At 43.7% G+C, this 27,810-nt stretch overlaps 2 protein-coding genes across 3 annotated transcripts in view; one reads left to right on the plus strand and one right to left on the minus strand.

Annotated features, from left to right (window-relative positions):
- CEP128 (centrosomal protein 128) overlaps positions 1-9,604 on the minus strand; it is a 236,501-nt gene extending 226,897 nt beyond the window's left edge. For both annotated transcript variants that reach the window (XM_089661384.1, XM_089661383.1), the window contains exon 1: positions 9,510-9,604. In XM_089661384.1, coding sequence (XP_089517510.1) covers positions 9,510-9,532 — 23 coding nt within the window. In that variant the 5' untranslated portion in view covers positions 9,533-9,604. The remainder of the gene's footprint in view (positions 1-9,509) is intronic.
- Positions 9,605-14,550: 4,946 nt separating this feature from the next.
- Positions 14,551-27,810, plus strand: part of TSHR (thyroid stimulating hormone receptor) — a 90,368-nt gene continuing 77,108 nt past the window's right edge. The window contains exon 1 of the mRNA XM_089661385.1: positions 14,551-14,768. The gene's annotated coding sequence lies outside the window, so the exon portion shown is untranslated. The remainder of the gene's footprint in view (positions 14,769-27,810) is intronic.

Genomic DNA, 27,810 nt, shown 5'->3' on the forward strand with positions numbered 1-27,810 from the left:
ACAATGATGGGGATGGGGGATGAGAAGAATGCAGACCCCTCCCCGGAAATCGTACGCTGACAGCAGCTCCATTTCACAGAAGCTGATGCAACAGCTTCCATCAAACAGGGACAGCCAGACACAGATCTGTCCAGTCCCTTCTGAACCAGCCACATTTCATTCCTTGTATACCCAGCTAAAGACTTTGCAAGCAATTTTTATGTACTCCGCTACAGACTTTGCAAGCCTTTTGTTTTAATGCACCTGAAATGTTTTTAGCAGATTCATCCTGAAGATTTAGTTGGGCTTTCAGTTAGCGGCCATAAAGGGTGCAACATCTCAATGAGAATGACAGGCTGCAAGACATCCATCTGTTCTAAAGCTCACCAAGACCAATCATTACCTTTTCAATGACTCAGTTGATAACAATCTCTCCTCTTTCAATAGAAAGGGGAAGGGTTGGACTCCAAAGATACTGATACTCCAAGAGGTTAGAAGTGCCAACAACAAATGCGGGACACTCTGCAAGGTCTGACTATTGCAACGGATGCTCATTTGGGTGAAGATTGGTTATGTATGACTGCACATATATCCTATCTGTTCATGTGGCAGGTTTAAAAGAATTTTGTGAGAAGTGCAGCTAACCTAAATGATCTCAAAAGCATAAAAAGGCAACTTTTAGACGCATTTTACAAAGACATTAATTGCAAGGCCGCAAATGCTCTATAGTCTTTATAGTTCAAAATGTGTAATATATATATATATATAAAAATGTATTTGTCTTGCACTGCTGAACATAAGTATTTGAACCCCTGAGAAGATCCGTGTTAATATTTGGTACAGAAGCCTTTGTTTGCAATTACAGAGGTCAGACGTTTCCTGTAGTTCTTGACCAGATTTGCACTGCAACAGGGATTTTGGCCCACTCCTCCACACAGATCTCCTCTAGATCTGTCAGGTTTCGGGGCTGTCACTGAGCAACACGGAGTTCCAGCTCCCTCCAAAGATGTTCTATGGGATTCAGGTCTGGAGACTGGCTAGGCCACTCCAGAACCTTGATATGCTTTTTACGGAGCCACTCCTTGGTTCTCCTGGCTGTGTGCTTCGGGTCGTTGTCATGTTGGAAGACCCAGCCACGACCCATCTTCAATGCTCTGACTGAGGGAAGGAGGTTGTTGCTTAAAATCTCACAATAAATGGCCCCATTCATCCTCTCCTTAATACAGTGCAGTCTTCCTGTCCCCTTCGCAGAAAAGCACCCCCAAAGCATGATGTTACCACCCCCATGCTTCACAGTAGAGATGGTGTTCTTGGGATGCAACTCATCCTTTTCCTCCAAACACGATGAGTGAAGTTTAGACCAAAACGTTCTACTTTGGTCTCATCTGACCACATGACTTTCTCCCATGCCTCCTCTGGATCATCCAGATGGTCACTGGCAAACTTCAGATGGGCCCGGACATGTGATGACTTGAGCAGGGGAACCTTCCGTGCAATGCATGATTTGAAACCATGACGGCGTAGTGTTCTACCGACAGTGACCTTTGAAACTGTGGTCCCAGCTCTCTTCAGGTCATTGACCAGCTCCTCCCTTGTAGTTCTGGGTCGATTCCTCACCTTTCTTATCATCAGTGATACCCCACGAGGTGAGATCTTGCATGGAGCCCCAGTCCGAGGGAGACGGACAGTCATCTTTAGCTTCTTCCATTTTCTAACAATTGCTCCAACAGTTGATCTAGTTTCACCAAGCTGCTTGGCAATTGCCCCGTAGCCCTTTCCAGCCTTGTGGAGGTCCACAATTTTGTCTCTGGTGTCTTTTGACAGCTCTTTGGTCTTGCCCATGGTAGTAGTTGGCGTCTGACTGACTGTGGGGTGGACAGGTGTCTTTGGAGAGCTCAGACAGGTGCTACCAAGTTAGATTAATGAGTGGAGTAGAGGTGGACTTTTTAAAAGCACAGTAACAGGTCTTTGAGAGCCAGAATTCTTGCTGTTTCTTAGGTGTTCAAATACTTATGTTCAGCAGTGCAAGACAAAGAGTGTGTAAGAGTGTGAGTGCGAGTGTGTGTGTGAGATATTCAAATTCTCTAGATCCACAAGATTTGTAGAACTGTCCCGCACATGGAATTACACCTTAGGCAATGTTCCCACAAGGACAATAATGCACCTGCAGTCTACAGGTATTTGCAGATGGATGTATGAAAATACAGCAACTAGTACTCAGGATCTTGCCATCAGCAAGATCCTACATAAAAGTGCTCTGTACACATGTAACACTTGATGTGGGCAGCTATTGCCACATTGTGTCAATTGTTGCTAGGATGTGATGCCTAGCACCCTTCGATGCATGGACACAAGCATCGATTGCTGCCTTGCGACCTTCGTTGCTGGGAAATGGAAATGGGCGTACACTGCAGCTTTGTCGCTAGGATGCGGCGTCTATCACTGACTAGCAACCTTCATTACCAGGATGCGAGAGTCTGTTGCTAGGACACCATTGGCCATTGCCACCTAGGGTCCTTCGTTGCTAGAATGTGGTGTCTACAGCTGCCTAGCATCCTTTTTTGCTAGGCTGTGGGCATCTATTGCCACCTTGCATCCTCTGTTGCTATGACACAGGCAGCCATTGACAGCTACTGTCCTTCGTTGCTAGGATGTGGGCGGCTATTGCTGCCTAGCATCCTCCAATACTAGGACATAGACAGCCACTGCTAGGATGCAGGCAGCCAGGGGCGGACTGACAACTCATGGGGCCCCCGGGCAATAGGGGATCATGGGGCCCCATGTCCTTGCTCAAACTCAAAAAAACCTATGAAAAAAGGTACCAGGGTCATATCATGGGCCCCCTACTGACCCTGGGCCCTCGGCAGTGCCCGAGTTTCCAAATGGTCAGTCCGCCCCTGCAGGCAGCTATTGTACTCCAATAGAAAACATTTGTGCTGTACGCATGCAAAGATTAGCACAATTGTAGGACCTCAAGCGTGGATTCTATTACTTTTATTATTATAAATCAGAATGTGGCATGAGTTTATTGATCTTGGCGCAGCTATGTGCATGGACCCATAGAAACAATACACCTGCATTCAGATCTGCAGGGTCTGTTCAGGTCCACCTGTCATTTTTGCAGGACCCGATCAGACCCTCCCATTCACCCCTATGGACCAGCAGCTGTAAACGGACTTGTGTACATTTACACCCGCCTACCTCCAATGTAATCCAGTCTGCAAAAAAACAAAAACAAAACAAAAAAAAACCATGGGGATCCCCATCTGTCTAGGCAAATCAGAACATAGGGCAACCAGGTTTTAACAGACAGTCGAGTCCGTTTACTCCCAGCCGCCCATAGTGCAAAGCGGTCGTGGTCTGTGTCCGCTCTGCAGAAACTGGGCAGACACAGACTTGCCCGCTCTGCTCTGATCAGTGGAGAGATCCCTTGCTGGTATAAACAGAGCCTGTCCTGTGTGAAAGGGGCCCTAGGCCTCAAGTGTTTAGCCCCAGTGCTGAGGCACTGGCGTTTAGCTGTGGCAGGAGGGCACAGGCGCACAATTCAGCACTGCTGCCTGCAGCCTATCAAACGAAATGCTGGAGACTCATGCATCGGGGTTAATCTCCCACTGTGTATGATCCCTAATAAACTGCTGCTTCATGCACCTGCTGCAAGCACAGAACAGTGTGACCGGCCTAATCACAGGGCAGCTGATACACCTCCACAGATGGAGGACTGGAACATGGAATGCCTTTCCCAACACTAAATACTGGCAATTTATCTTTAACTTGTTTGAAAGTTCAGATAAGAAAATTGTTAGATAAAATGACAATTTACAGATCGGAATATCTCAAAGGTGTTCAGTCCACATTCATTCTCATGAAACAGATTAAGTGGAACAAGATTTTATCTTGTACAATAATGTTTTCTGAGTGAAAAAAATGATTTGTATCTCCCAACCGGTAAACCCAGGATGGCTTTCCTCCTCCTAGAAACCTCACAATGACATTCAGTGGAGGAAAATTGGAACAAACAATCATTGTCATACACAAGAAAGTGTCCTGCATATTCAGGACCCATTCACATTTCTCCACTTCTATTCACAATGTGTTTTTAAACTGCTATTTCTGCATACAAATCTATATGATGAATCGTTTCTGACACAAATCACTGTAAAGTTTATGGGTATTAAAACTGTATTTCAATCCGCTTATATTTTTCCCTCCCCAATCAATAGTCGAATGACATTTTTAAATAAAACCTTTAGGTTCTCAATAAAAACCTTTTTTTAGGTCCAGTGATGTCACCACTGGGTCTCCATCCTTTTCTATGCACTGCTAGCAGATCTAGGCTCATGGGAGGGGTGACAGGGGACTGTACATCACAGCACCATGCCTCAGTACTCCTCAATCTCGGATGCAGTGATGCGAGGTCGCACTTGGGAGGGGTTACGCAAATATTAAAATTACTTGTTGGGTGGGCGTCAGTCCGGAGTAGTGGGCGTTCCTAGGCATGCTGTATTTGCATGCAGACCACCTTCACCCCCGGTCACATCAAGCCTGACTTTGACATCATGGAACTTACAGTGAAGTCGCACGATTTCAAAGTCGGGTGAAATGCCGATTGCAGGTGCGATTTGCAAGACGTCTGACACAGAGGTCTATGCAAATCGTACCAAAAGTAGTACATGTACTACTTTAGCCCTTGTTCACATCTGTGCGGGTGGTGCCGCTGCGGATCCGTCCAGCCGCACAGAAGAATGCGGACCCGCGGGTGGGTGCCATTAGTTATAGACTGGATGTCGCTCCATTTCCTCAAACTTAACTTATCCAAAACCGAGCTCCTGGTCTTCCCCCCACCCCGTGCCCCCCCCATCACTACTAACAACGCCACCATCTCTCCCACCCCACACGCCAAAGTCCTGGGTGTCACCCTGGACTCCCACCTCTCCTTCGTACCCCACATCCAACTGCTATCTAGATCTTGCAGGCTCCACCTCCGTAACATCTCCAAGATACGCACATTCCTCACCCCAGACACCACCAAACAACTCGTACACTCCCTCATCATCTCACGCCTGGACTACTGCAACTCCCTTCTCACTGGCCTACCCAAACGAGGGCTATCCCCACTCCAGTTGATCCTAAACTCAGCGGCTAGACTCATCCACCTCACCAACTGCTCCACATCTGCCTCCCCCCTCTGCCAATCCCTTCATTGGCTCCCGATTGCCAAACGCATCAAATTCAAACTGCTAACCCTGACCTACAAGGCCATTCACAATGTCGCCCCAAACTACATAACTGACCTGATACCCAGATACTACCCTACCCGTGCCCTCCGCTCCCCACAGGACCTCCTACTCTCTAGCTCCCTGGTCTCCTCCTCTCATGCCCGATTGCAGGACTTCTCCAGTACTTCCCCCATCCTCTGGAACTCCCTACCACAATCCATCAGACTGTCACCTACCCTCCTCACCTTCAGGCGCACCCTGAAAACCCTCCTCTTCAGGGAAGCCTACCCCAACCTCACCTAACAACTAACCTCCTCCACTCCTCCCGCCACTCCATCCCCCACAGCCATCTCCTCCTGTACCACCTTCCCCTCCCTCCTAGATTGTAACCTCGAAAGAGCAGGGCCCTCAAACCCCTCGTGTAGTGTATTGTTACTGTCTTGTCTCATGTTCTGTCCCCCCCCTATTGTACAGCGCTGAGCATACCCTTTGGCGCTATATAAATACTGTATAATAATAATAATAATGGTACGCCACCCGCACTGGAAATTGCATGGGCTGCAGTCTCCAAAGAAGTGCAGGGACTTCTTTCCTGCGTGTCCCGGGGCACGGGAGTCCATTCAAATGAATGGGCTCTTGTGTCCAGGCAAAACGCGGCCCACACAGCCACATATATGTGTACCAGGGCTTAGAAATCGGTGTGGCTCCGACCAAGTCAGAACCACACCGATTTGACCGCTGTAATTGCAGACAGTAGGGTGTGACTTGGCATACGATTTGCAAGTCACAGGGCATACAAATCGCACCTGATGTGACTGGGGTGCAACGCTGAGCCTCCATGACGGAAAGAACTGAAATCCAATCAATAAAAGGATTCAGAGACGTTAGGGCAAAATGATTCCTCCAGCCAGGAAATGATGCCGGCTCCGACTTGCTTCAGCTTCTAAAGCACATTTGCTGCATTTTCTGGTGCAGGTGATTGGTGCAGACAGGCGCAGATCGTGTTCCAGGCTGTGATGTTCAGCATTGTAAGCTCTGTATAGAGTGTTTGTGGCCTGGATGTAATCAGATAAAAGGGGAACTCCACAACACACCATCCAGTACCATGTCTACAGCCATAATGTACATACATCTCCTGCTCCTCAACCCACCATTCTGTGTGACTGAAGGGCCTCTTCACACCAGACACGGCATGGAGCAATGCAGGTAAGATGCACTGAAATAGGAAGACCATTCAAAATGAAGGGCTGTAATGCACCTCAATACACGGCATTCTGTACATGCACTGATGTGCCTTTCAAAATGAACGACACCGCAACACAGCACAGTGTGCACAGTGTTACCACAATGATTTAAATGAGCTGCTAACCCTTTCATTGCCAGAATTGCTTTTTTTTTTCTTCCATTTTTTGTACACACATACTATGCTACAATGTGCATCACTGGTGTCACCGCTCTTCACTGCAGTATAAACAACCTCCACTGGTGTCACCGCTCTTCACTGCAGTATGAACAACCTCCGCTGGTGTCACCGCTCATCACTGCTGTATGAACAACCTCCACTGGTGTCACCGCTCATCACTGCTGTATGAACAACCTCCACTGGTGTCACCGCTCTTCACTGCTGTATGAACAACCTCCACTGGTGTCACCGCTCTTCACTGCAGTATAAACAACCTCCACTGGTGTCACCGCTCTTCACTGCTGTATGAACAACCTCCACTGGTGTCACCGCTCATCACTGCAGTATGAACAACCTCCACTGGTGTCACCGCTCATCACTGCAGTATAAACAACCTCCACTGCTGTGAATGATCACTAAGATGCCCAAACTGCATCATTTCTTCAGACCTCACACACGTGACCTCTCTGACCTGTGTATAGGGTATCTTGTGCAATATATAGGACATCCCATCCATTACTGAAGTGTCACCTCACAGCTGCAGATTGCAACTTCTCTCTGCCATTTCCTGTCAGAGCTCACAAGAAACCTCCACTTCCTCTTCATCTGTAGAAAGATCATCACAAACCTTCCACCTCCTGACCGCACAGAGACACAGCCGGTATCATCACATAGAATGACCGCAGAGACACAGCCGGTATCATCACATAGAATGACCGCACAGAGACACAGCCGGTATCATCACATAGAACGACCGCACAGAGACACAGCCGGTATCATCACATAGAATGACCGCAGAGACACAGCCGGTATCATCACATAGAATGACCGCAGAGACACAGCCGGTATCATCACATAGAATGACCGCAGAGACACAGCCGGTATCATCACATAGAATGACCGCAGAGACACAGCCGGTATCATCACATAGAATGACCGCACAGAGACACAGCCGGTATCATCACATAGAATGACCGCACAGAGACACAGCCGGTATCATCACATAGAATGACCGCACAGAGACACAGCCGGTATCATCACATAGAATGACCGCACAGAGACACAGCCGGTATCATCACATAGAATGACCGCACAGAGACACAGCCGGTATCATCACATAGAATGACCGCAGAGAGACACAGCCGGTATCATCACATAGAATGACCGCAGAGACACAGCCGGTATCATCACATAGAATGACCGCAGAGACACAGCCGGTATCATCACATAGAATGACCGCACAGAGACACAGCCGGTATCATCACATAGAATGACCGCACAGAGACACAGCCGGTATCATCACATAGAACGACCGCAGAGAGACACAGCCGGTATCATCACATAGAATGACCGCAGAGACACAGCCGGTATCATCACATAGAATGACCGCAGAGACACAGCCGGTATCATCACATAGAATGACCGCAGAGACACAGCCGGTATCATCACATAGAATGACCGCAGAGACACAGCCGGTATCATCACATAGAATGACCGCACAGAGACACAGCCGGTATCATCACATAGAATGACCGCACAGAGACACAGCCGGTATCATCACATAGAATGACCGCACAGAGACACAGCCGGTATCATCACATAGAATGACCGCACAGAGACACAGCCGGTATCATCACATAGAATGACCGCACAGAGACACAGCCGGTATCATCACATAGAATGACCGCAGAGAGACACAGCCGGTATCATCACATAGAATGACCGCAGAGACACAGCCGGTATCATCACATAGAATGACCGCAGAGACACAGCCGGTATCATCACATAGAATGACCGCACAGAGACACAGCCGGTATCATCACATAGAATGACCGCACAGAGACACAGCCGGTATCATCACATAGAACGACCGCAGAGAGACACAGCCGGTATCATCACATAGAATGACCGCAGAGACACAGCCGGTATCATCACATAGAATGACCGCAGAGACACAGCCGGTATCATCACATAGAATGACCGCAGAGACACAGCCGGTATCATCACATAGAATGACCGCAGAGAGACACAGCCGGTATCATCACATAGAACGACCGCAGAGAGACACAGCCGGTATCATCACATAGAATGACCGCAGAGACACAGCCGGTATCATCACATAGAATGACCGCAGAGACACAGCCGGTATCATCACATAGAATGACCGCAGAGACACAGCCGGTATCATCACATAGAATGACCGCACAGAGACACAGCCGGTATCATCACATAGAATGACCGCACAGAGACACAGCCGGTATCATCACATAGAATGACCGCACAGAGACACAGCCGGTATCATCACATAGAATGACCGCACAGAGACACAGCCGGTATCATCACATAGAATGACCGCAGAGAGACACAGCCGGTATCATCACATAGAATGACCGCAGAGACACAGCCGGTATCATCACATAGAATGACCGCAGAGAGACACAGCCGGTATCATCACATAGAACGACCGCAGAGACACAGCCGGTATCATCACATAGAATGACCGCAGAGAGACACAGCTGGTATCACCATATAGAATGACCGCAGAGAAGTCCCCCCCACCACCAAGAAGCCCCCCCAGGACCCCTATCTCCCCCACCCTAATGACCCCTCTTCCAGTCAGTGTTCCCCCGGTGTCCCCTCTTCCAGTCGGCGCTCCCCCTCCCGTGTCCCCTCTTCCAGTCGGTGTTCCCCCTCCCCCGGTGACCCCTCTTCCAGTCAGTGTTCCCCCTCCCCCGGTGACCCCTCTTTCAGTCAGTGCTCCCCCTCCTGTGCCCTCCATTACTCCCCGGCTCTCCTCACCGTCCCCTCTCTCTGCCTGTTTCCTCAGGATCCCGTCTTGTCTCCAGCCCTTCCTGGGGCCCCCTTTGGCAGTCAGGGCCCCTCTCTCAGTCGGTGTTCCCGGCCCCTCTCACCTCCATCCAGCGATAACTGTCATTAACGCCTCTATGGCAACTCAAAGCTGCCGCCGCCCAGCTGAGGAAGAGGAGAGGAAGCGCATGGGATGCCGGGAAACGTAGTGCGGGGGGCGGGAGTCTGACCAGACAGAGGCGGAGTAACGACTACAACTCCCAGCATCCCCCGTAACTAACAGGAGGGGCGGAGCTAGGAGGTTAGGCGGCAGGATTGGCGGTCATATGTGATCAGAACCGCCCAGATGGGAGGAGCTTCACTCTTTAACAGTGATAGCGGCCTGAGAGATTGCCTGAGTGCGGTCACCATGACGACCAGGCATCGCACTGTACACTGCTAGCAACCAGAATGAGAGTACTGCCGTCCCCCATAGCAACCAGATGTAGTCAAGTGTAGTCAGCCATAGCAACGAAAACCAGCTGACCCCGCTGAAAGATGAAACTCCTCCCACCTGACTTGTCTCATTGTATATGACCTCCCGATCCTGCCTCAGGACAGCTCACAGCAGTCACCCATAATAACCAGTCACTTTGCTGCAGTCACCCATGGCAACCAGTCATCCATAGCAACCAGAGGAACTTTAGCACAGTCACTGATATCAGCTCAGAGTTACCTCACTAGAGTTACCCATAAATAAGAGTGACCCACGCACTGCAGTCACCCATAGCAACCTATCCCATGGCAACCAGTCACTTTGCTGCAGTCACCCATAGCAACCTATCCCATGGCAACCAGTCACTTTGCGGCAGTCACCCATAGCAACCTATCCCATGGCAACCAGTCCCTTTGCTGCAGTCACCCATAGCAACCTATCCCATGGCAACCAGTCCCTTTGCTGCAGTCACCCATAGCAACCTATCCCATGGCAACCAGTCACTTTACTGCAGTCACCCATAGCAACCAGTCACCCGTTGGCAATCAACCGCTTCACTGCAGTCACGCATAACAACCTGTCAACCATTGAAACCAGTCACTTCACTGCAGTCACCCATAACAACCAGTCTCCTCACTCAAGTCACCCATAGAAACCAGTCACTTTATGAGGTCACCCATAGAAACCAGTCACTTTATAAGGTCACCCATAGAAACCAGTCCCTTTATGAGGTCACCCATAGAAACCAGTCACTTTATGAGGTCACCCATAGAAACCAGTCACTTTATGAGGTCACCCATAGCAACCAGTCTCCTCACTCAAGTCACCCATAGAAGCCAGTCACTTTATGAGGTCACCCATAGCAACCAGTCACTTTATGAAGTCACCCATAGAAACCAGTCACTTTATGAGGTCACCCATAGAAACCAGTCACTTTATGAGGTCACCCATAGAAACCAGTCACTTTATAAGGTCACCCATAGAAACCAGTCACTTTATGAGGTCACCCATAGAAACCAGTCACTTTATGAGGTCACCCATAGAAACCAGTCACTTTATGAGGTCACGCATAGCAACCAGTCTCCTCACTCAAGTCACCCATAGACACCAGTCACTTTATGAGGTCACCCATAGCAACCAGTCACTTTATGAAGTCACCCATAGAAACCAGTCACTTTATGAGGTCACCCATAGAAACCAGTCACTTTATGAGGTCACCCATAGAAACCAGTCACTTTATGAAGTCGCCCATAGAAACCAGTCACTTTATGAGGTCACCCATAGAAACCAGTCACTTTATGGAGTCACCCATAGTAACCAGTCACTTTATGAGATCACCCATAGAAACCAGTCACTTTATGGAGTCACCCATAGTAACCAGTCACTTTATGAGATCACCCGTAGTAACCAGTCACTTTATGAGGCCACCCATAGAAACCAGTCATTTTTGGAAGAGGGTCAGGGACTTTTTTTCCATGTTTCTCGTGTCTAGGTCATGTGCGGAAAAACGCTCATGTTCAGTCACACCCGTAGGTGTGACCTTAGCCTAAGGCTGGCCATACACTATACAATTTTCTTTAGATTTACCAAAAACCATATAATATGAGGTCAAACCTAAACAGCGCTGTCAGTTGTATCCAGTTAGGCCGGCTCTTGCACTACATGGTTGAAGGTAAATCTAAAGGAAATTGGACAGAAAATTGTATAGTGTATGGGCAGCCTAAGGGTCAGTTCACACTACAAAAATGCACTCCAGATGCATTTTTGCTTACATTTCAAACCACACGCAGTTCCGGTGCAGTTTTGATGCAGTTTGCCATGTTCCAGCACAGTTCTGTGCAGACAAAATACAGCATGCGCTACTTTTTTTTTCTGCACCAGAAACTGACTGGAACTGACTGCGCTGGTGTGAACTAGGGCCATTGGAATACACTGTGCATGCATTTTTGATGCCGAAAAAAAAACCGCACTGGACTGCATCTAGTGTGAACTAGCCCTTACCCCAGGTTCACACCTAAGCGTTTTCCGCAGCGTTTTGCAGAAACGCAGTCCAGTCTGTTTAACATGATTTCCTATGGGGCATGTTCACATCTGCGCCTTTTCACACGGTGCATTTTTGGAAAGGGTCAGGGACTCTTTTTGATGCGTTTTGCATTTTTAAATCTGCCTAGCAACAAGAAAAATTTAAAACATTTTTAAAAAAACGCAAAATGCATCAAACGCATCAAAAGCGCAGGTGCAAAAACCCAAACCACAATGCAGAAAGAGCTCAAATGCAAACCTGCATAGGTATGAACCTAGCCTAAGGACCAGTTCACACTACATGAGTGTCAGTTGCGTTTTTTTCTGCATCCAAAACGCACAGAAAGTAGGTGACATGGGGGTCAATGTCATCGTTCACATCAGTGCTTGCAGTTCCAGTGCGTTCCGGTTACAGAAAAAAAAGTAGAACAGGCTGCATTTTTTTTGCACAGAACTGCAGTAAAACACATCAAAAACGCACCGGAACGATCCAAAACAATGACCTTATTTACAGAAGCAACAAAATATTTAGTTGAGCCACCGTTTTACCACCCCCTGACTGCCGAGCAGCAAGTAAACATGGCCAGCGGCCATATTAGTACATAACGTGCTCTGCAGGCAGGGCCACTGTCAAACGGGACCCACTCAAGGGTGTGGGGTCATGCCTCAAATACAAGAAGGACACTTGGCTTGTGGTTGCAGTGTGCTTTTCCATTTGACTACAAAAAAAACGGGAACAGGAGGCAGCAGCATCGCTACTGCACTCTGAAAAGCGATCCACCGCTTTTGTAAACAAACCCTAAGCCAAAATGCAGGTCAAACACAACCTCATATAGGCTAACAAGAAGCATGCTAACAGGAGGAGAGAGCAGAGTGACATAGAGATGATCTCATCAGTCTGCTGCTTTTCCTTTCACTGTCCAATCGCAGGCTGGAGGAGGGACAAGACCTGTAAGTGTTACTTAACTGCAACAGAAAAATCAGTTGACCTGCCCTGCAAGGCAGGGTTGTGATGTGTGGCGGAGCGGTGTAAATCTCAAGACTGGATGGACAGGATTTTTCTTTTCTTTTTTCTTTTTCTTTTGGCAGGTAAAACAGTATTTTATGTTTTGTATGTTGTATGTATTTTGGTTTTGTATGTTGTATGTATTTTATGTTTTGTATGTTGTATGTATTTTGGTTTTTGTATGTTGTATGTATTTTGTTTTTGTATGTTGTATGTATTTTATTTTTTGTATGCTGTATGTATTTTGGTTTTTGTATGTTGTATGTATTTTATGTTTTGTATGTAGTATGTATTTTGTATGTTTTATGTATTTTATGTTTTGTATGTAGTGTGTATTTTGTATTTTGGTTTTTGTATGTTGTATGTATTTTATGTTTTGTATGAAGTATGTATTTTGGTTTTTGTATGTTTTATGTATTTTATGTTTTGCATGTAGTGTGTATTTTGGTTTTTGTATGTTTTATGTATTTTATGTTTTGTATGTAGTATGTATTTTGGTTTTTGCATGTAGTATGTATTTTGGTTTTTGTATGTTGTATGTATTTTATGTTTTGTATGTTGTATGTATTTTGGTTTTGTATGTTGTATGTATTTTATGTTTTGGATGTTGTATGTATTTTGGTTTTTGTATGTTGTATGTATTTTGTTTTTGTATGTTGTATGTATTTTATTTTTTTGTATGCTGTATGTATTTTGGTTTTTGTATGTTGTATGTATTTTATGTTTTGTATGTAGTATGTATTTTGTATGTTTTATGTATTTTATGTTTTGTATGTAGTGTGTATTTTGTATTTTTGTTTTTGTATGTTGTATGTATTTTATGTTTTGTATGAAGTATGTATTTTGGTTTTTGTATGTTTTATGTATTTTATGTTTTGTATGTAGTGTGTATTTTGATTTTTGTATGTTTTATGTATTTTATGTTTTGTATGTAGTATGTATTTTGGTTTTTGCATGTAGTATGTATTTTGGTTTTTGTATGTTGTATGTATTTTATGTTTTGTATGCAGTATGTATTTTTTTTGTATGTTGTATGTATTTTATGTTTTGTATGTAGTATGTATTTTGGTTTTTGTATGTATTTTGGTTTTTGAATGTTTTATGTATTTTATGTTTTGTATGTAGTATGTATTTTGGTTTTTGTATGTAGTATGTATTTTATTTTTTGTATGTTGTATGTATTTTATGTTTTGTATGTAGTATGTATTTAGTTTTTTTGTATGTTGTATGTATTTTATGTTTTGTATGTAGTATGTATTTTGGTTTTTGTATGTAGTATGTATTTTGTTTTTTGTATGTTGTATGTATTTTGTTTTTGTATTTTATGTTTTGTATGTAGTATGTATTTTGGTTTTTGTATGTTGTATGTATTTTGTTTTTGTATGTTATATGTATTTTATGTTTTGTATGTAGTATGTATTTTGTTTTTTTTGTATGTATTGCTGTAGGCCTGGAGTTCAGCTTCAAGAGTGTTTTCTTGATCATTAGATATTTTATTTTTCCATGTACAGGAACCTGGTGTGACCAGAAGAGGGCGTCACCATCCTACTGGTTGTGACCCGTGCATTGGTGTCAGTGAGGCAGACTTGGCTGCTCGGGGACCCCCCTCCCTTCTCCCTGCAGACAGGCAAAGGGGGACGAAGAGTGTTTGTGTGGAAAACGCAACTTGAGTTTTGAAGCAGCACTTGAATTGCTGCAATGAAACCTGAAGTACCTGCAGTGAAGCCGAGGCATCCCAAGAGCCAGGAGCTCCCACCGCATCCAGCCATCTCCCCCGGTACCTGAGCGGAGCTGACCCCCCCCAACAACACGACCACACTGGGCATCACCGGCGCACAGCATCACATCTTCTGCAACCAGGTAATTCAGCACAATGTGTTCTTCTCCAGCTTCTGAGGAACTACAAGTCCCAGGATATCCTAAGTACAATCTTCCAGAACTGGGCACTTCTAGCTGACATGTAAAACACACCAGGGACTTGTGGCTGTCCGGCCGTTATGGAACTACAAGCCTGGGTATACAGAGGTGGAGGTGTCCTGTAGAGCAGAGTATGGAACTACAAGTCCTGGTATGAGGAGGTGGAGGTGTCTTATAGAGAAGGGTATGAAAGAGGTTGAGGTGTCTTATAGGGCAGGGTATGGAACTACATGTCCTGGTATGAGGAGGTGGAGATGTCTTGTAAAGAAGGGTATGGAACTACAGGTCCTGGTATGAGGAGGAGGTGTCTTATAGCACAGAGTATGGAACTACAAGTCCTGGTATGAGGAGGTGGAGGTGTCTTATAGAGAATGGTATGGAACTAAAAAGTCCTGGTATGAGGAGGTGTCTTATAGAGCAGGGTATGCAGCTATAAGTCCTGGTATGAGGAGGTGGTGGTGTTTTATAGAGCATGGTATGGAACTACAATTCCTGGTATGAGGAGGTGGAGGTGTTTTATAGAGCATGGTGTGGAACTACAAGTCCTGGTATGAGGAAATGAAGGTCTCTTAAAGAGCAGTGTATGGAACTACAAGTCCTGGTATAAGGAGGTGGAGGTGTCTTATAGAGAAGGGTATGGAACTACAAGTCCTGATATGAGGAGGTGGAGGTGTCTTATAGAGAAGGATATGGAACTACAGGTCCTGGTGTAAGTAGGTGGAGGTGTCTTATAGAGCAGGGTATGGAGCTACATGTCCTCGTATGAGGTGGAGGTGTCTTATAGAGAAGGGTATGGAACTACAAGTCCTGGTATGAGGAGGTGGAGGTGTCTTATAGAGAAGGGTATGGAGTTTCAAGTCCTGTATGAAGAGTTGGAGGTGTATTATAGAACAGCGTATGGAACTACAAGTCCTGGTATGAGGAGGTGGAGGTGTCTTATAGAGAAGGGTATGGAACTACATGTCCTGGTATGAGGAGGTGGAGGTGTCTTATAGAGCAGGGTATGGAACTACAAGTCCTGGTATGAGGAGGTGGAGGTGTCCTATAGAGAAGGGTATGGAGCTTCAAGTCCTGTAAGAAGAGGTGGAGGTGTATTATAGAGCAGGGTATGGAACTACAAGTCCTGGTATGAGGAGGTGGAGGTGTCTTATAGAGAAGGGTATGGAACTACATGTCCTGGTATGAGGAGGTGGAGGTGTCTTATAGAGCAGGGTATGGAACTACAAATCCTGGTATGAGGAGGTGGAGGTGTCCTATAGAGAAGGGTATGGAGCTTCAAGTCCTGTAAGAAGAGGTGGAGGTGTATTATAGAGCAGGGTATGGAACTACAAGTCCTGGTATGAGCAGGTGGAGGTGTCTTATAGAGAAGGGTATGGAACTACATGTCCTGGTATGAGGAGGTGGAGGTGTCTTATAGAGCAGGGTATGGAACTACAAGTCCTGGTATGAGGAGGTGGAGGTGTCTTATAGAGAAGGGTATGGAGCTTCAAGTCCTGTATGAAGAGGTTGAGGTGTATTATAGAGCAGGGTATGGAACTACAAGTCCTGGTATGAGCAGGTGGAGGTGTCTTATAGAGAAGGGTATGGAACTACATGTCCTGGTATGAGGAGGTGGAGGTGTCTTATAGAGCAGGGTATGGAACTACAAGTCCTGGTATGAGGAGGTGGAGGTGTCTTATAGAGAAGGGTATGGAGCTTCAAGTCCTGTATGAAGAGGTTGAGGTGTATTATTTAGCAGGATATGGAAGAATTGAAGGTGTCTTATAAAACAGGTTATGGAACCTCAAGTCCTGGTATGAAGAGGTGGAGATGTCTTATAGATCTTATTGGATCTACACGTTCTGCACGCAGTTGTGGAGGTGTCTTATTAGCAGGGTATGGAGGTGTCCTCCAGGGCAAGATATGGAACTACAAATCCTTGTATGAATAGGTGGAAATGTCTTAAAGCACAGGGTATGAAAGCAGTGGAGGTGTCTTACAGAGCAGGGTATGGGACTACAAGTCCTGGTGTAAGGAGGTGGAGATGTCTTATATCGCAGGGTATGGAGCTACATGTCCTCGTATAAGGTGGAGGTGTCTTACAGAGCAGGGTATGGAACTACAAGTCCTGGTATGAAGACATGGAAGTGTCTTATAGAGCAAAATATAGGAGAGGTGAAGGTGTCTTATAGAACAGGGTATGAAACCTCAAGTCCTGATATGAAGAGGTGGAGATGTCTAATAGAGCAGGGTACGTAAGAGATGGGGGTGTCTTATAGAGCAGGGTATGGAACTACATGTTCTATATGCAGAGCTGGAAGTGTCTTAAAAGCAGGGCGTGGAGGTGTCCTCCAAAGCAGGGTATGGAACTGGGTATGGGAAGGGTTATGGGACTAAAGTCCTGGTATGAAAAGATGGAGGTGTCTTATAGTGCAGGGTATGGAACTACAAACCATGGTAGTAGGAGGTGAAGTTGTCTTATAAGCCGGGTATGGAACTACATATCTTGTAATGAAGAGGTGGAGGTGTTTTATTGAGAAGGGCATGGAGCTCCAAGTCTTGGTATGAAGAGGTGGAAGTGTCCTTGAGAGCAAGGTATGGGACTACAAGTCCTGGTATGAAGAGATGGAGGTGTTTTACAGTGCAGGATATGGAACTACAAGCCCTGGTAGTAGGAGGTGAAGCTGTTTTATAATCCAGGTATGGAACTACAAGTCTTGTAATGAAGAGGTGGAGGTGTTTTATGGGAAGGGTTATGGGACTACAAATCCTGGTATGAAGAGTTGGAGGTGTTTTACAGTGCAGGGTATGGAACTACAAGCCCTGGTAGTAGGAGGTGAAGCTGTTTTATAATCCAGGTATGGAACTACAAGTCTTGTAATGAAGAGGTGGAGGTGTTTTATTGAGAAGGGTATGGAGCTCCAAGTCTGGGTATGAAAAGGTGGAAGTGTCCTTGAGAGCAAGGTATGGGGCTACAAGTCCTGGTATGAAGAGATGGAGGTGTCTTATAGTGCAGGGTTTGTCCTGGTATTAGGAGGTGTCTTATAGAGCAGGGTATGGAATTCTGGAAAGTCCTGATATGAAGAGGTGGAGGTGTCTTTTAGAACTAAGGTGTCCGTTTATGAACCAGCGGTAATAGATCGCTGCTCAGTTCTCCTGTGAATGCCTTTTATGAAGCAGTTCTCTGAACGAAGGGAGAATGATCTCCAAACGCTGGAGAACGGTCTACAAACACTGGAAAACGGCTGATTTTACTATAATTTTGCGAGATTACAGTAAAAGATCAGTTTACTAAGTAGAGGTAAATTATCGCTGCTTAGTTTGCGGTTCCTCCGATTCTCCAGCTCTGGGCTGGAGAATCTGGAGGGAGAACACAGATCTCCAGTGAAGGGCTGACATCGCTCCTCGCTGATCTCCTGAGTGTCATAAACTGTGAATGACCAGAGAATAGCTCAGATCCTCTGAATCGCAGCTATTCTCTGTGTCATAAACGGACACCTAAGTTCTAATAAAGTTCTGGTATAAAGACATTTTGCCATTTTGAGTCACCAAAAGGCTCTTTTTCCAGTATGGAGAACAAAAAATGAATACCTGATCTATAGTCGACAATCTATTCAATCGTCAGGACGCACACAGGAAACTGGGTTTTGACCAATAGTTGAAAGATGCGATCGGAAGTTATCAATTACGTCTCTGTTTTCAACATGCAATCTCATAGTCTGATTGATTGAAATACAATCAAATTATTGCCGATCAATGAAACACGATCGATAATTTTCCACCCTAGCTGACTGCTTTGATCGAATCCAATCTACATCAAGTCTAAATAAGTGGCAAGTAAAGTTATGGCTGTTCTATTGTTTTCCGATTCATTTGTTTTGATCGAATCTCCCAACGATCGGATAATAAAACTGAACCATCTATGGCCACAATTAGGATTGAGAATCTCGGTTTCCATGTCGGCTGTGCAGATGATTTTTGCTTTATTGAACAATCATCCTATGTCACCTTGAAGACCCCTGAGGTGTGTACTGCACCCTCCATGTTTCATTGTTCATGTGTCTGTCTACAATGTAGCATTTCTATAGAATACAATTTTGAGTCATTCCTCAGAAAATCCAAAGCGTTTCGGAACAATTTCAGCCTTTTTTTTTTTTTTAAATGGCTTTGATTTTATTATACGATCAACGTACGAGTCAATGAAAAGGAACAAATCCGCAAACAATCAGCCATAACATCCCTTCCAATCGATTTAGACGAGATTTATATCGGATTTGATCAAACTAAAGCTGGATGTACTGTATACAATCTTTTTTTTTTGTTGTTCAACCATGAGGTTGAACGAAAAGAAAACTGACAGATCCCAGCATTAGCAAGCGATGCTTATGCAGAGATCTCTCCCACTGTACTATTGTATTCTGACAGGGGGGATCCCCTCTGTTAGAATACACAGATCAGCGCTACAGCTATTGGCTGCAAGCCCTGATTAAATGCTGGGTTTCTACCTTGACCCTTCAACAGACACCCTTCTGTTGAACAGACAGCGGTACACATGTGCAGAAATTTGGTCTGTCACTGCTGAACCGGCCGATTCAGTCACTGTATATCCTGCTTAAGTTGATCAGCCAGGGTGGAAAGTTTTTAATGGTTTTGCATTGATCGGCAGTACGGATATACTTTGTCATCAATATGATTGCATTTTATTCAGTCAGATTGTGAGATTATGTGGTGGAAAAAGAAATGCAAAAAGAGAAGATTAAGGAGGGATATGATCTCCATGTATAATACATAAGGGGGGATATGATCACCATGTATAATACATAAGGGGGGATATGATCACCATGTATAATACATAAGGGGGGATATGATCAACATGTATAATACATAAGGGGGGATATGGTCTCCATGTATAATACATAAGGGGGAAATGATCTCCATGTATAATACATAAGGGGGGATATGATCACCATGTATAATACATAAGGGGGGATATGATCTCCATGTATAATACATAAGGGGGGATATGATCTCCATGTATAATACATAAGGGGGGATATGATCACCATGTATAATACATAAGGGGGGATATGATCTCCATGTATAATACATAAGGGGGATATGATCTCCATGTATAATACATAAGGGGGATATTATCTCCGTGTATAATACATAAGGGGGGATATGATCTCCGTGTATAATACATAAGGGGGGATATGATCTCCATGTATAATACATAAGGTGGGATATGATCTCCATGTATAATACAAAAGGGGGGATGTGATCTCCATTTATAATACATAAGGGGAGATGTGATCTCCATGTATAATACATAAGGGGGGATATGATCTCCATTTATAGTACATAAGGGGGGATATGATCTCCATGTATAATACATAAGGGGGGATATGATCTCCATGTATAATACATAAGGGGGGATATGATCTCCATTTATAGTACATAAGGGGGGATATGATCTCCATGTATAATACATAAGGGGGGATATGATCTCCATGTATAATACATAAGGGGGATATGATCTCCATGTATAATACATAACGGGGGATATGATCTCCATGTATAATACATAAGGGGGATATGATCACCATGTATAATACGTAAGGGGGGATATGATCACCATGTATAATACATAAGGGGGGATATGATCTCCATGTATAATACATACGGGGGGATATGATCTCCATGTATAATACATAAGGGAGGGATTTGATCACCATGTATAATACATAAGGGGGGATATGATCTCCATGTATAATACATAAGGGGGATATGATCTCCATGTATAATACATAATGGGGGATATGATCTCCATGTATAATACATAAGGGGGATATGATCACCATGTATAATACATAAGGGGGGATATGATCTCCATGTATAATACATAAGGGGGATATGATCTCCATGTATAAAACATAAGGGGGATATGATCTCCATGTATAATACATAAGGGGGGATATGATCTCCATGTATAATACATAAGGGGGGATATGATCACCGTGTATAATACATAAGGGGGATATGATCTCCGTGTATAATACATAAGGGGGGATATGATCTCCATGTATAATACATAAGGTGGGATATGTTCTCCATGTATAATACATAAGGGGGGATATGATCTCCATGTATAATACATAAGGGGGGATATGATCTCCATGTATAATAAATAAGGGGGATATGATCTCCATGTATAATACATAAGAGGGATATGATCTCCATGTATAAATACATAAGGGGGGATATGATCTCCATGTATAATACATAAGGGGGGATATGATCTCCATGTATAATAAATAAGGGGGATATGATCTCCATGTATAATACATAAGAGGGATATGATCTCCATGTATAAATACATAAGGGGGGATATGATCTCCATGTATAATACATAAGGGGGGATATGATCTCCATATATAATACATAAGGGGGGATGTGATCTCCATGTATAATACATAAAGGGGGATATGATCTCCATGTATAATACATAAGGGGGGATATGATCTCCATGTATAATACATAAGGGGGATGTGATCACCATGTATAATACATAAGGGGGGATATGATCTCCATGTATAATACATAAGGGGGGATATGATCTCCATGTATAATACATAAGGGGGCATGTGATCTCCATGTATAATACATAAAGGGGGATATGATCTCCGTGTATAATACATAAGGGGGATGTGATCTCCATGTATAATACATAAGGGGGGATATGATCTCCATGTATAATACATAAGGGGGGATATGATCTCCATGTATAATACATAAGGGGGGGATATGATCTCCATGTATAATACATAAGGGGGATATGATTTCCATGTATAATACATAAGGGGGGATATGATCTCCATTTATTGTACATAAGGGGGGATATGATCTCCATGTATAATACATAAGGGGGGATATGATCTCCATGTATAATACATAAGGGGGGATATGATCTCCATTTATAGTACATAAGGGGGGATATCATCTCCATGTATAATACATAAGGGGGGATATCATCTCCATGTATAATACATAAGGGGGGATATGATCTCCATGTATAATACATAAGGGGGGATATGATCTCCATGTATAATACATAAGGGGGGATATGATCTCATGTATAATACATAAGGGGGGATATGATCTCATGTATAATACATAAGGGGGGATATGATCACCATGTATAATGCAGAAGGGGGGATATGATCTCCATGTATAATACATAAGGGGGGGATATGATCTCCGTGTATAATACATAAGGGGGGATATGATCTCCATGTATAAATACATCAGTGGTTCATATAGTGAACTCGGTGTAGAGTTATTCTGAGGTCATCACAGAGGACAAGGGGGCACTCTTTATGTCTGGAGGAAAAGAAATTTAATCTCCAAACACGGAAAGGTTTCTTCACAGTAAGAGCTGTGAAAATGTGGAATAGACTCCCTCAAGAGTTGGTTCTGGCCAGCTCAGTGGATTGCTTTAAAAAAAGTCCTGGATTCTTTCTTGGATACACAGAATATAACTGGATATAACATTTATAAGTAAAGTTGATCCAGGGAATATCCAATTGCCTCTCGAGGGATCAGGAAGGAATTTTTTCCCCTGCAAGAGCAATTTGGATCATGCTTTTCTGGTTTTTTTTGTCTTCCTCTGGATCAACTGTGGGTGTAGGATTATAACTTTTGTCTTTTTTCAGCCAGACTAACTATGTAACTATGCCTGTTTTTCCTTGTTCTTGCTTCCTTGTTTTTGTATGTTCAAACTTTTGTTTGAAAATAAAGATTACATTAAAAATTGGCTGCCGACTATAGATCAATTATTCCTATGGAGAGATCAATCATAAAAAATGGATCATTTATCAAAATGTGTATGGCCATCATGCGGCTGGTCTGGTCCTATATCTTTGAGTTCACTCCATGTGATTGCATTAGACTGAATTGAAGGATAAATGAGAGTGTGATCCACTATGGGAAATAGAATTGCATTACATGTGTATGTTTGCTCTGTTTAGAAAATTCCTCCGAAATATAAATAATGTAAGTTTAAATACATCTATATGTATATGTCCACATCTTAGGCGTGTGTTTATGTTTTATAAGTAAAGCTAAGCAAATTTTGGATAGTTCCTGCTGAAATTTGAGCCGTAGGTGGCAATGTCAGCCAATTTTTCAATTGCAAAAAAAAAAGTAGTCGGGCTTAAGATTGTTGGCTGAACAGTGGCTCCATCCAATCAGCAGCAGTCAGTGTTCTGGATATTCTGACAGCCGCAGGTGCCGGCTGTCAGGATACAATAGCCAGCAGGGGAGATTCTTCCGTCTATACTATTTAACATAGATGGAGGAATTGATAGAGAGAAATCTTACAGTGTATGGCTTGCTTAACATGTTCTCATGTTTTATAGGCAAACTCTTTATACACTGATAAATAACCAATCCAATTTGTTTTTAAGTAAAATTTGGGTTATTTACTATAGGAGTGGAGAATGTTCACTTTGCAATGTGAATGTAAGTAAATAGCTGTGTTAATTACATAGGTCTGGGGTGGGCAACTGTGGCCCTCCAGCTGTTGGTGAACTACAAGTCGCATCATGCCTCTGCCTTTGGGAGTCATGCTTGTAACTTTCAGTTTTGCAATGCCTCATGGGACTTGTAGTTCTACAACAGCTGGACGGCCGCAGTTGCCCACCCCTGACATAGGTACATTGTTAATCTGGTTGAAAAGGACACAAGTCCATACAGTTCAATCAGGCTGTGAAGCTGTATTCACTTCAAACACCCAATCCTGAGCAAGGTAAAAGAAGATAAAAAAACCCCAGAGTATTTTTTAAATCAAATGAAAGTTTCCTGCTCTCTCCACAGCTAGAAAAACATGCTACCCACCCATCATATCCTCAATGAATACCAAGAGTTAGGGGTGTATTAATAAAAAAAAAGCATAGATGTTCGTCAGTTGCAACTGTACGTAAATATATTTGATGCAAATGGAGAAAAATTGAATGATCTCAGTCTATATTTTCTGCTAATTGTTTGTTATTCATTGATATAAAAAACAGAGTAATACAGGCCATACATGGTTCGAATTCTGAACGATTCTTCATCCAAAAACGTTGTTCTGTGGGTAATCCGATGGTACCATCAATGATTTCGAAAATCAGTCATAAAGTTCACCCTGTATAACAGGCGAAACTTCTGTCCCTTCCAGGTCACGGCTCATGCGCATATTCTTTTCTGAAAAATGATCGTACGGTTTGACCATCATTGAGTCAAAAATCGGTAGTTTTTCACAAATTTTCCAACATGCCCGATCACTGAAAAGGGGAGGAACCACGAAAATCGGCCGATGCCATTGACCCACTAACAGAGCGAAAATCGGCCAATTAGTCTTAGGTTCCGATTTTCGGATGAAAAATCGGTTGAATTTCGACCCATGTATGGCCGGCCTAAATGGGAAAAATACCAAATGATGGTTTCTAGATGGCCTTGAGGAGCATACTGATTTTCTTTGATACTCAGTACCATCTAGTGGCCATAATGTGGTACTTTTTTTTTTTTTTACATAAATACACTCCTCAGTGATACCTGTCCAATACAGGTGCATCTGAATAAATTAGAGTATCATAAAAAAGTTCATTTATTTCAGTAATTCAATTAAAAAAATTAAACACATAAATTATAAAGATTCATTACAGACAGAGTGATATATTTCAAGCATTTCCTTCAGTTAGTGAAAACCTAAGATTCAGTAACTCAGAAAATTAGAATATTACATAAGACCAATAAAAAATGTTTAATACAGAAATGTTGACTTACTGAAAAGTATGTGAATGTACAAGGGGGTCTCCAAACTGCGGTCCGGGGGCCGGATGTGGCCCTTTGCTTGCCTTTATCTGGCCCTTGGGGTAGCATAATCCTGCCACTGATACACACAACCGGACACTATTCCTCTCACCGACACCAGCAATGGGGCAATATTCTTCCCACTCATACCAACGATGGGATATTGTTTACTCCCATTGACGCCGGGGTATTTTCTACTCTCACTGGCCACAGTCCAGCTCAAAAGTCTGAAGGACAGTAAACTGGCCCTTTGTTGAGAAAGCTTGGAGACCCCTGATGTACAGTATAGCATGCACTCAATACTTGCTCGGGGCTCCTTTTGCATGAATTACTGCATCAATGTGGCGTGTCACAGAGGCAATCAGCCTGTGGCACTGCTGAGATGTTATGGAAGCCCAGGTTACTTTGATAGTGGCATTCAGCTCATCTGCATTGTTGGGTCTGGTGTCTCTCATCTTCCTCTTCACAATACCACACAGATTCTCTATGGGGTTTAGGTCAGGAGAGTGCTGGCCAATCAAGCACAGTGATACCAGGTATTGGTACTTTTGGCAGTGTGGGCAGGTGCCAAGTCCTGCTGGAAAATTAATTCAGCATCTCTATAAAGCTGGTCAGCAGAGGGAAGCATGAAGTACTCAAGAATTTCCTGGTAGACGACTGCACTGACTTTGGACTTAATAAAACACAGTGGGCCAACACCAGCAAATGACATGGCCCCCCAAATCATCACTGACTGTGGAAACTTCACACTGGACCTCATGCAACTTGGATTCTGTGCCTCTCCACTCTTCCTCAGGATTCTGAGACCTTGATTTCCAAATAAAATGCAAAATTTACTTTCATCCCAAAAGAGGACTTTTGGACCACTGAGCAGCAGTTCAGTCCTTTTTCTCCTTAGCCCAGGTAAGATGCTTCTGATGTTGTCTCTGGTTCAAGAGTAGCTTGACACAAGGAATGCGATAGTTGTAGCCCATGTCCCATATACGTCTGTGTGTGGTATCTCTTGAAGCAGTAACACCAACCGTAGTCCACTCCTTGTGAATCTCCCCCAAATTGTTGAATGACCTTTGCTTCACAATCCTCTCAAGGCTGCGGTTATCCCTGTTGCTTGTGCACCTTTTTCTACACTTTTTCTTTCCACTCAACTTTTCATTAATATGCTTGGATACAGCACTCTTGTGAACAGCCAGCTTCTTTAGCAATGACCATTTGTGACTTATCCTCCTTGTGGAGGGTGTCAATGACTGTCTTCTGGACAACTGTCAAGTCAATAGTCTTCCCCATGATTGTGTAACCTACTGAACCAGACTGAGACCATTTAAAAGCTCAGGAAACCTTTACAGGTGTTTTCAGTTAATTTGCTGAGTAGAGTTTGACACCGTGGGGTTTATTTACTAAAGCTGGAGAGTCCAAAATCAGACTCCCTTCTGCATAGAAACCAATCAGCTTCTAACCTCAGCTTGTTCAATGAAGCTTTGGCAATGAAACCTGGAAGCTGATTGGTTTCTATGCAGAAGGGAGTCTGATTTTGGACTCTCCAGCTTTAGTAAATAAACCCCCGTGAGTCTACATCTACAATACTGAATTTGTTCACAATATTCTAATTTTCTGAGATACTGAATTTTGGGGTTTTACTACCTGTAAGCCATAATCATCAAAATGAAAAGAAAGAAATGCTTGAAATATATAACTACGTATGTGTGTAATGATTGAAATAATACATGAGTTTCACTTTTTGAACTGAATTATTGAAATAAATTAACTTTTTTTTATGATATTCTAATTTATTGATTGAGATGCACCTGTAGATGCATTTGCTGTATTGCCCACAATATTTGTAATCTTTCCCTGATGAGAATGCTCTGTTTAATTATGTTACAACTGGAACTTTGCTGCTGAGGTGCCTTCACACCAAGTATTTCCAGTGGTCAGAGCATAAATATAGGAATGGTAAGACATTGAAAAGTTCTTACATCTAATGTTAAGACACCACTTAATAGTGGCCCGCCAGTCAGGGAGAGAGACCATGCATGTGTATCTACATGGGAACCTGTAGCTATCACTAACGCATTTTGGAGGGCACCTCTCCTAAATATGTTGATTAACAGTTGGTCATGATTAAGTTGTATTTTATCATTGGGTGTACCTGGCATGAAACTACCCTAGCAACAAAGCTCCAATTGGATTATTATTAAACAGAGGATTCCCATTGAGGAAGTATCATGGATAAAGGGACCATTGGGTGTGCTACCATTGGATAAAGGAACTGCTGGGTGTCTTACCATTGGATATAGGAAACATTGGATGTCTTACCATTGGATTTAGGAACTATTGGCTGTCTTACCATTGAATATAGGACCCATTGGGTGTCTTACTAAAGGATATAGAAACCATTGAGTGTCTTACCATTGGATATAGGAACCATTGGGTGTCTTACCTTTGGAAATACCATAGGACCCATTGGGTGTCTTACTAAAGGATATTGTAACCATTGAGTGCATTACCATTGGCTATAGGAACTGTGGGCTGTCTTTTCATGGATATAGAAAACATTAGGTGCTGAACCATAGAATATACGAACTATTGGGTGTCTTACCATTGAATTTACCATATATCATAATCATTGGGTGCCTTATAATTGGACAAATGGACCATTGAGTGTCTTACCATTGGCTATAGCAGGGATGGGCAACCTGCGGCTCTCCAGCTGTTGTGTAACTACATTTCCCATGGGACATTGCAAAACTGACAGTTACAGCTATGCCTTGTAGAGGCATGATGGAACTTGTAGTCCTGCAACAGCTGGAGAGCCGCAGGTTGCCCACCCCTGGGCTATAGGGACCATTGGCCTTCTTACCATTGGGTATAGAAACCCTTAGGTGTCTTACCATTGGGTATACGAACACTTGGGTGTCTTACTATTGGTTATAGGAACCATTTTGTGTATTTCTAAAGGGTTTAGGAACCATTGAGTGTCTTACCATTGGATATACCATACGACCCATTGGATGTGTTGCTGAAGGTTATAGTAACCATTGAGTGTCTTTCAACTGGACAAAGGAACAATTGAGTGTCTTACCATTGGCTATAGGATCCGTTGGCTGTCTTATCATTGGATGTAGGAACCGTTAGGTGTTGAACCATAGAATATAGG

The sequence above is a fragment of the Staurois parvus genome, unplaced genomic scaffold (assembly GCF_062004578.1).
Source record: "Staurois parvus isolate SC_StPar_1 unplaced genomic scaffold, SC_StPar_1.0 ptg001330l, whole genome shotgun sequence".
NCBI lineage: Eukaryota > Metazoa > Chordata > Amphibia > Anura > Ranidae > Staurois > Staurois parvus.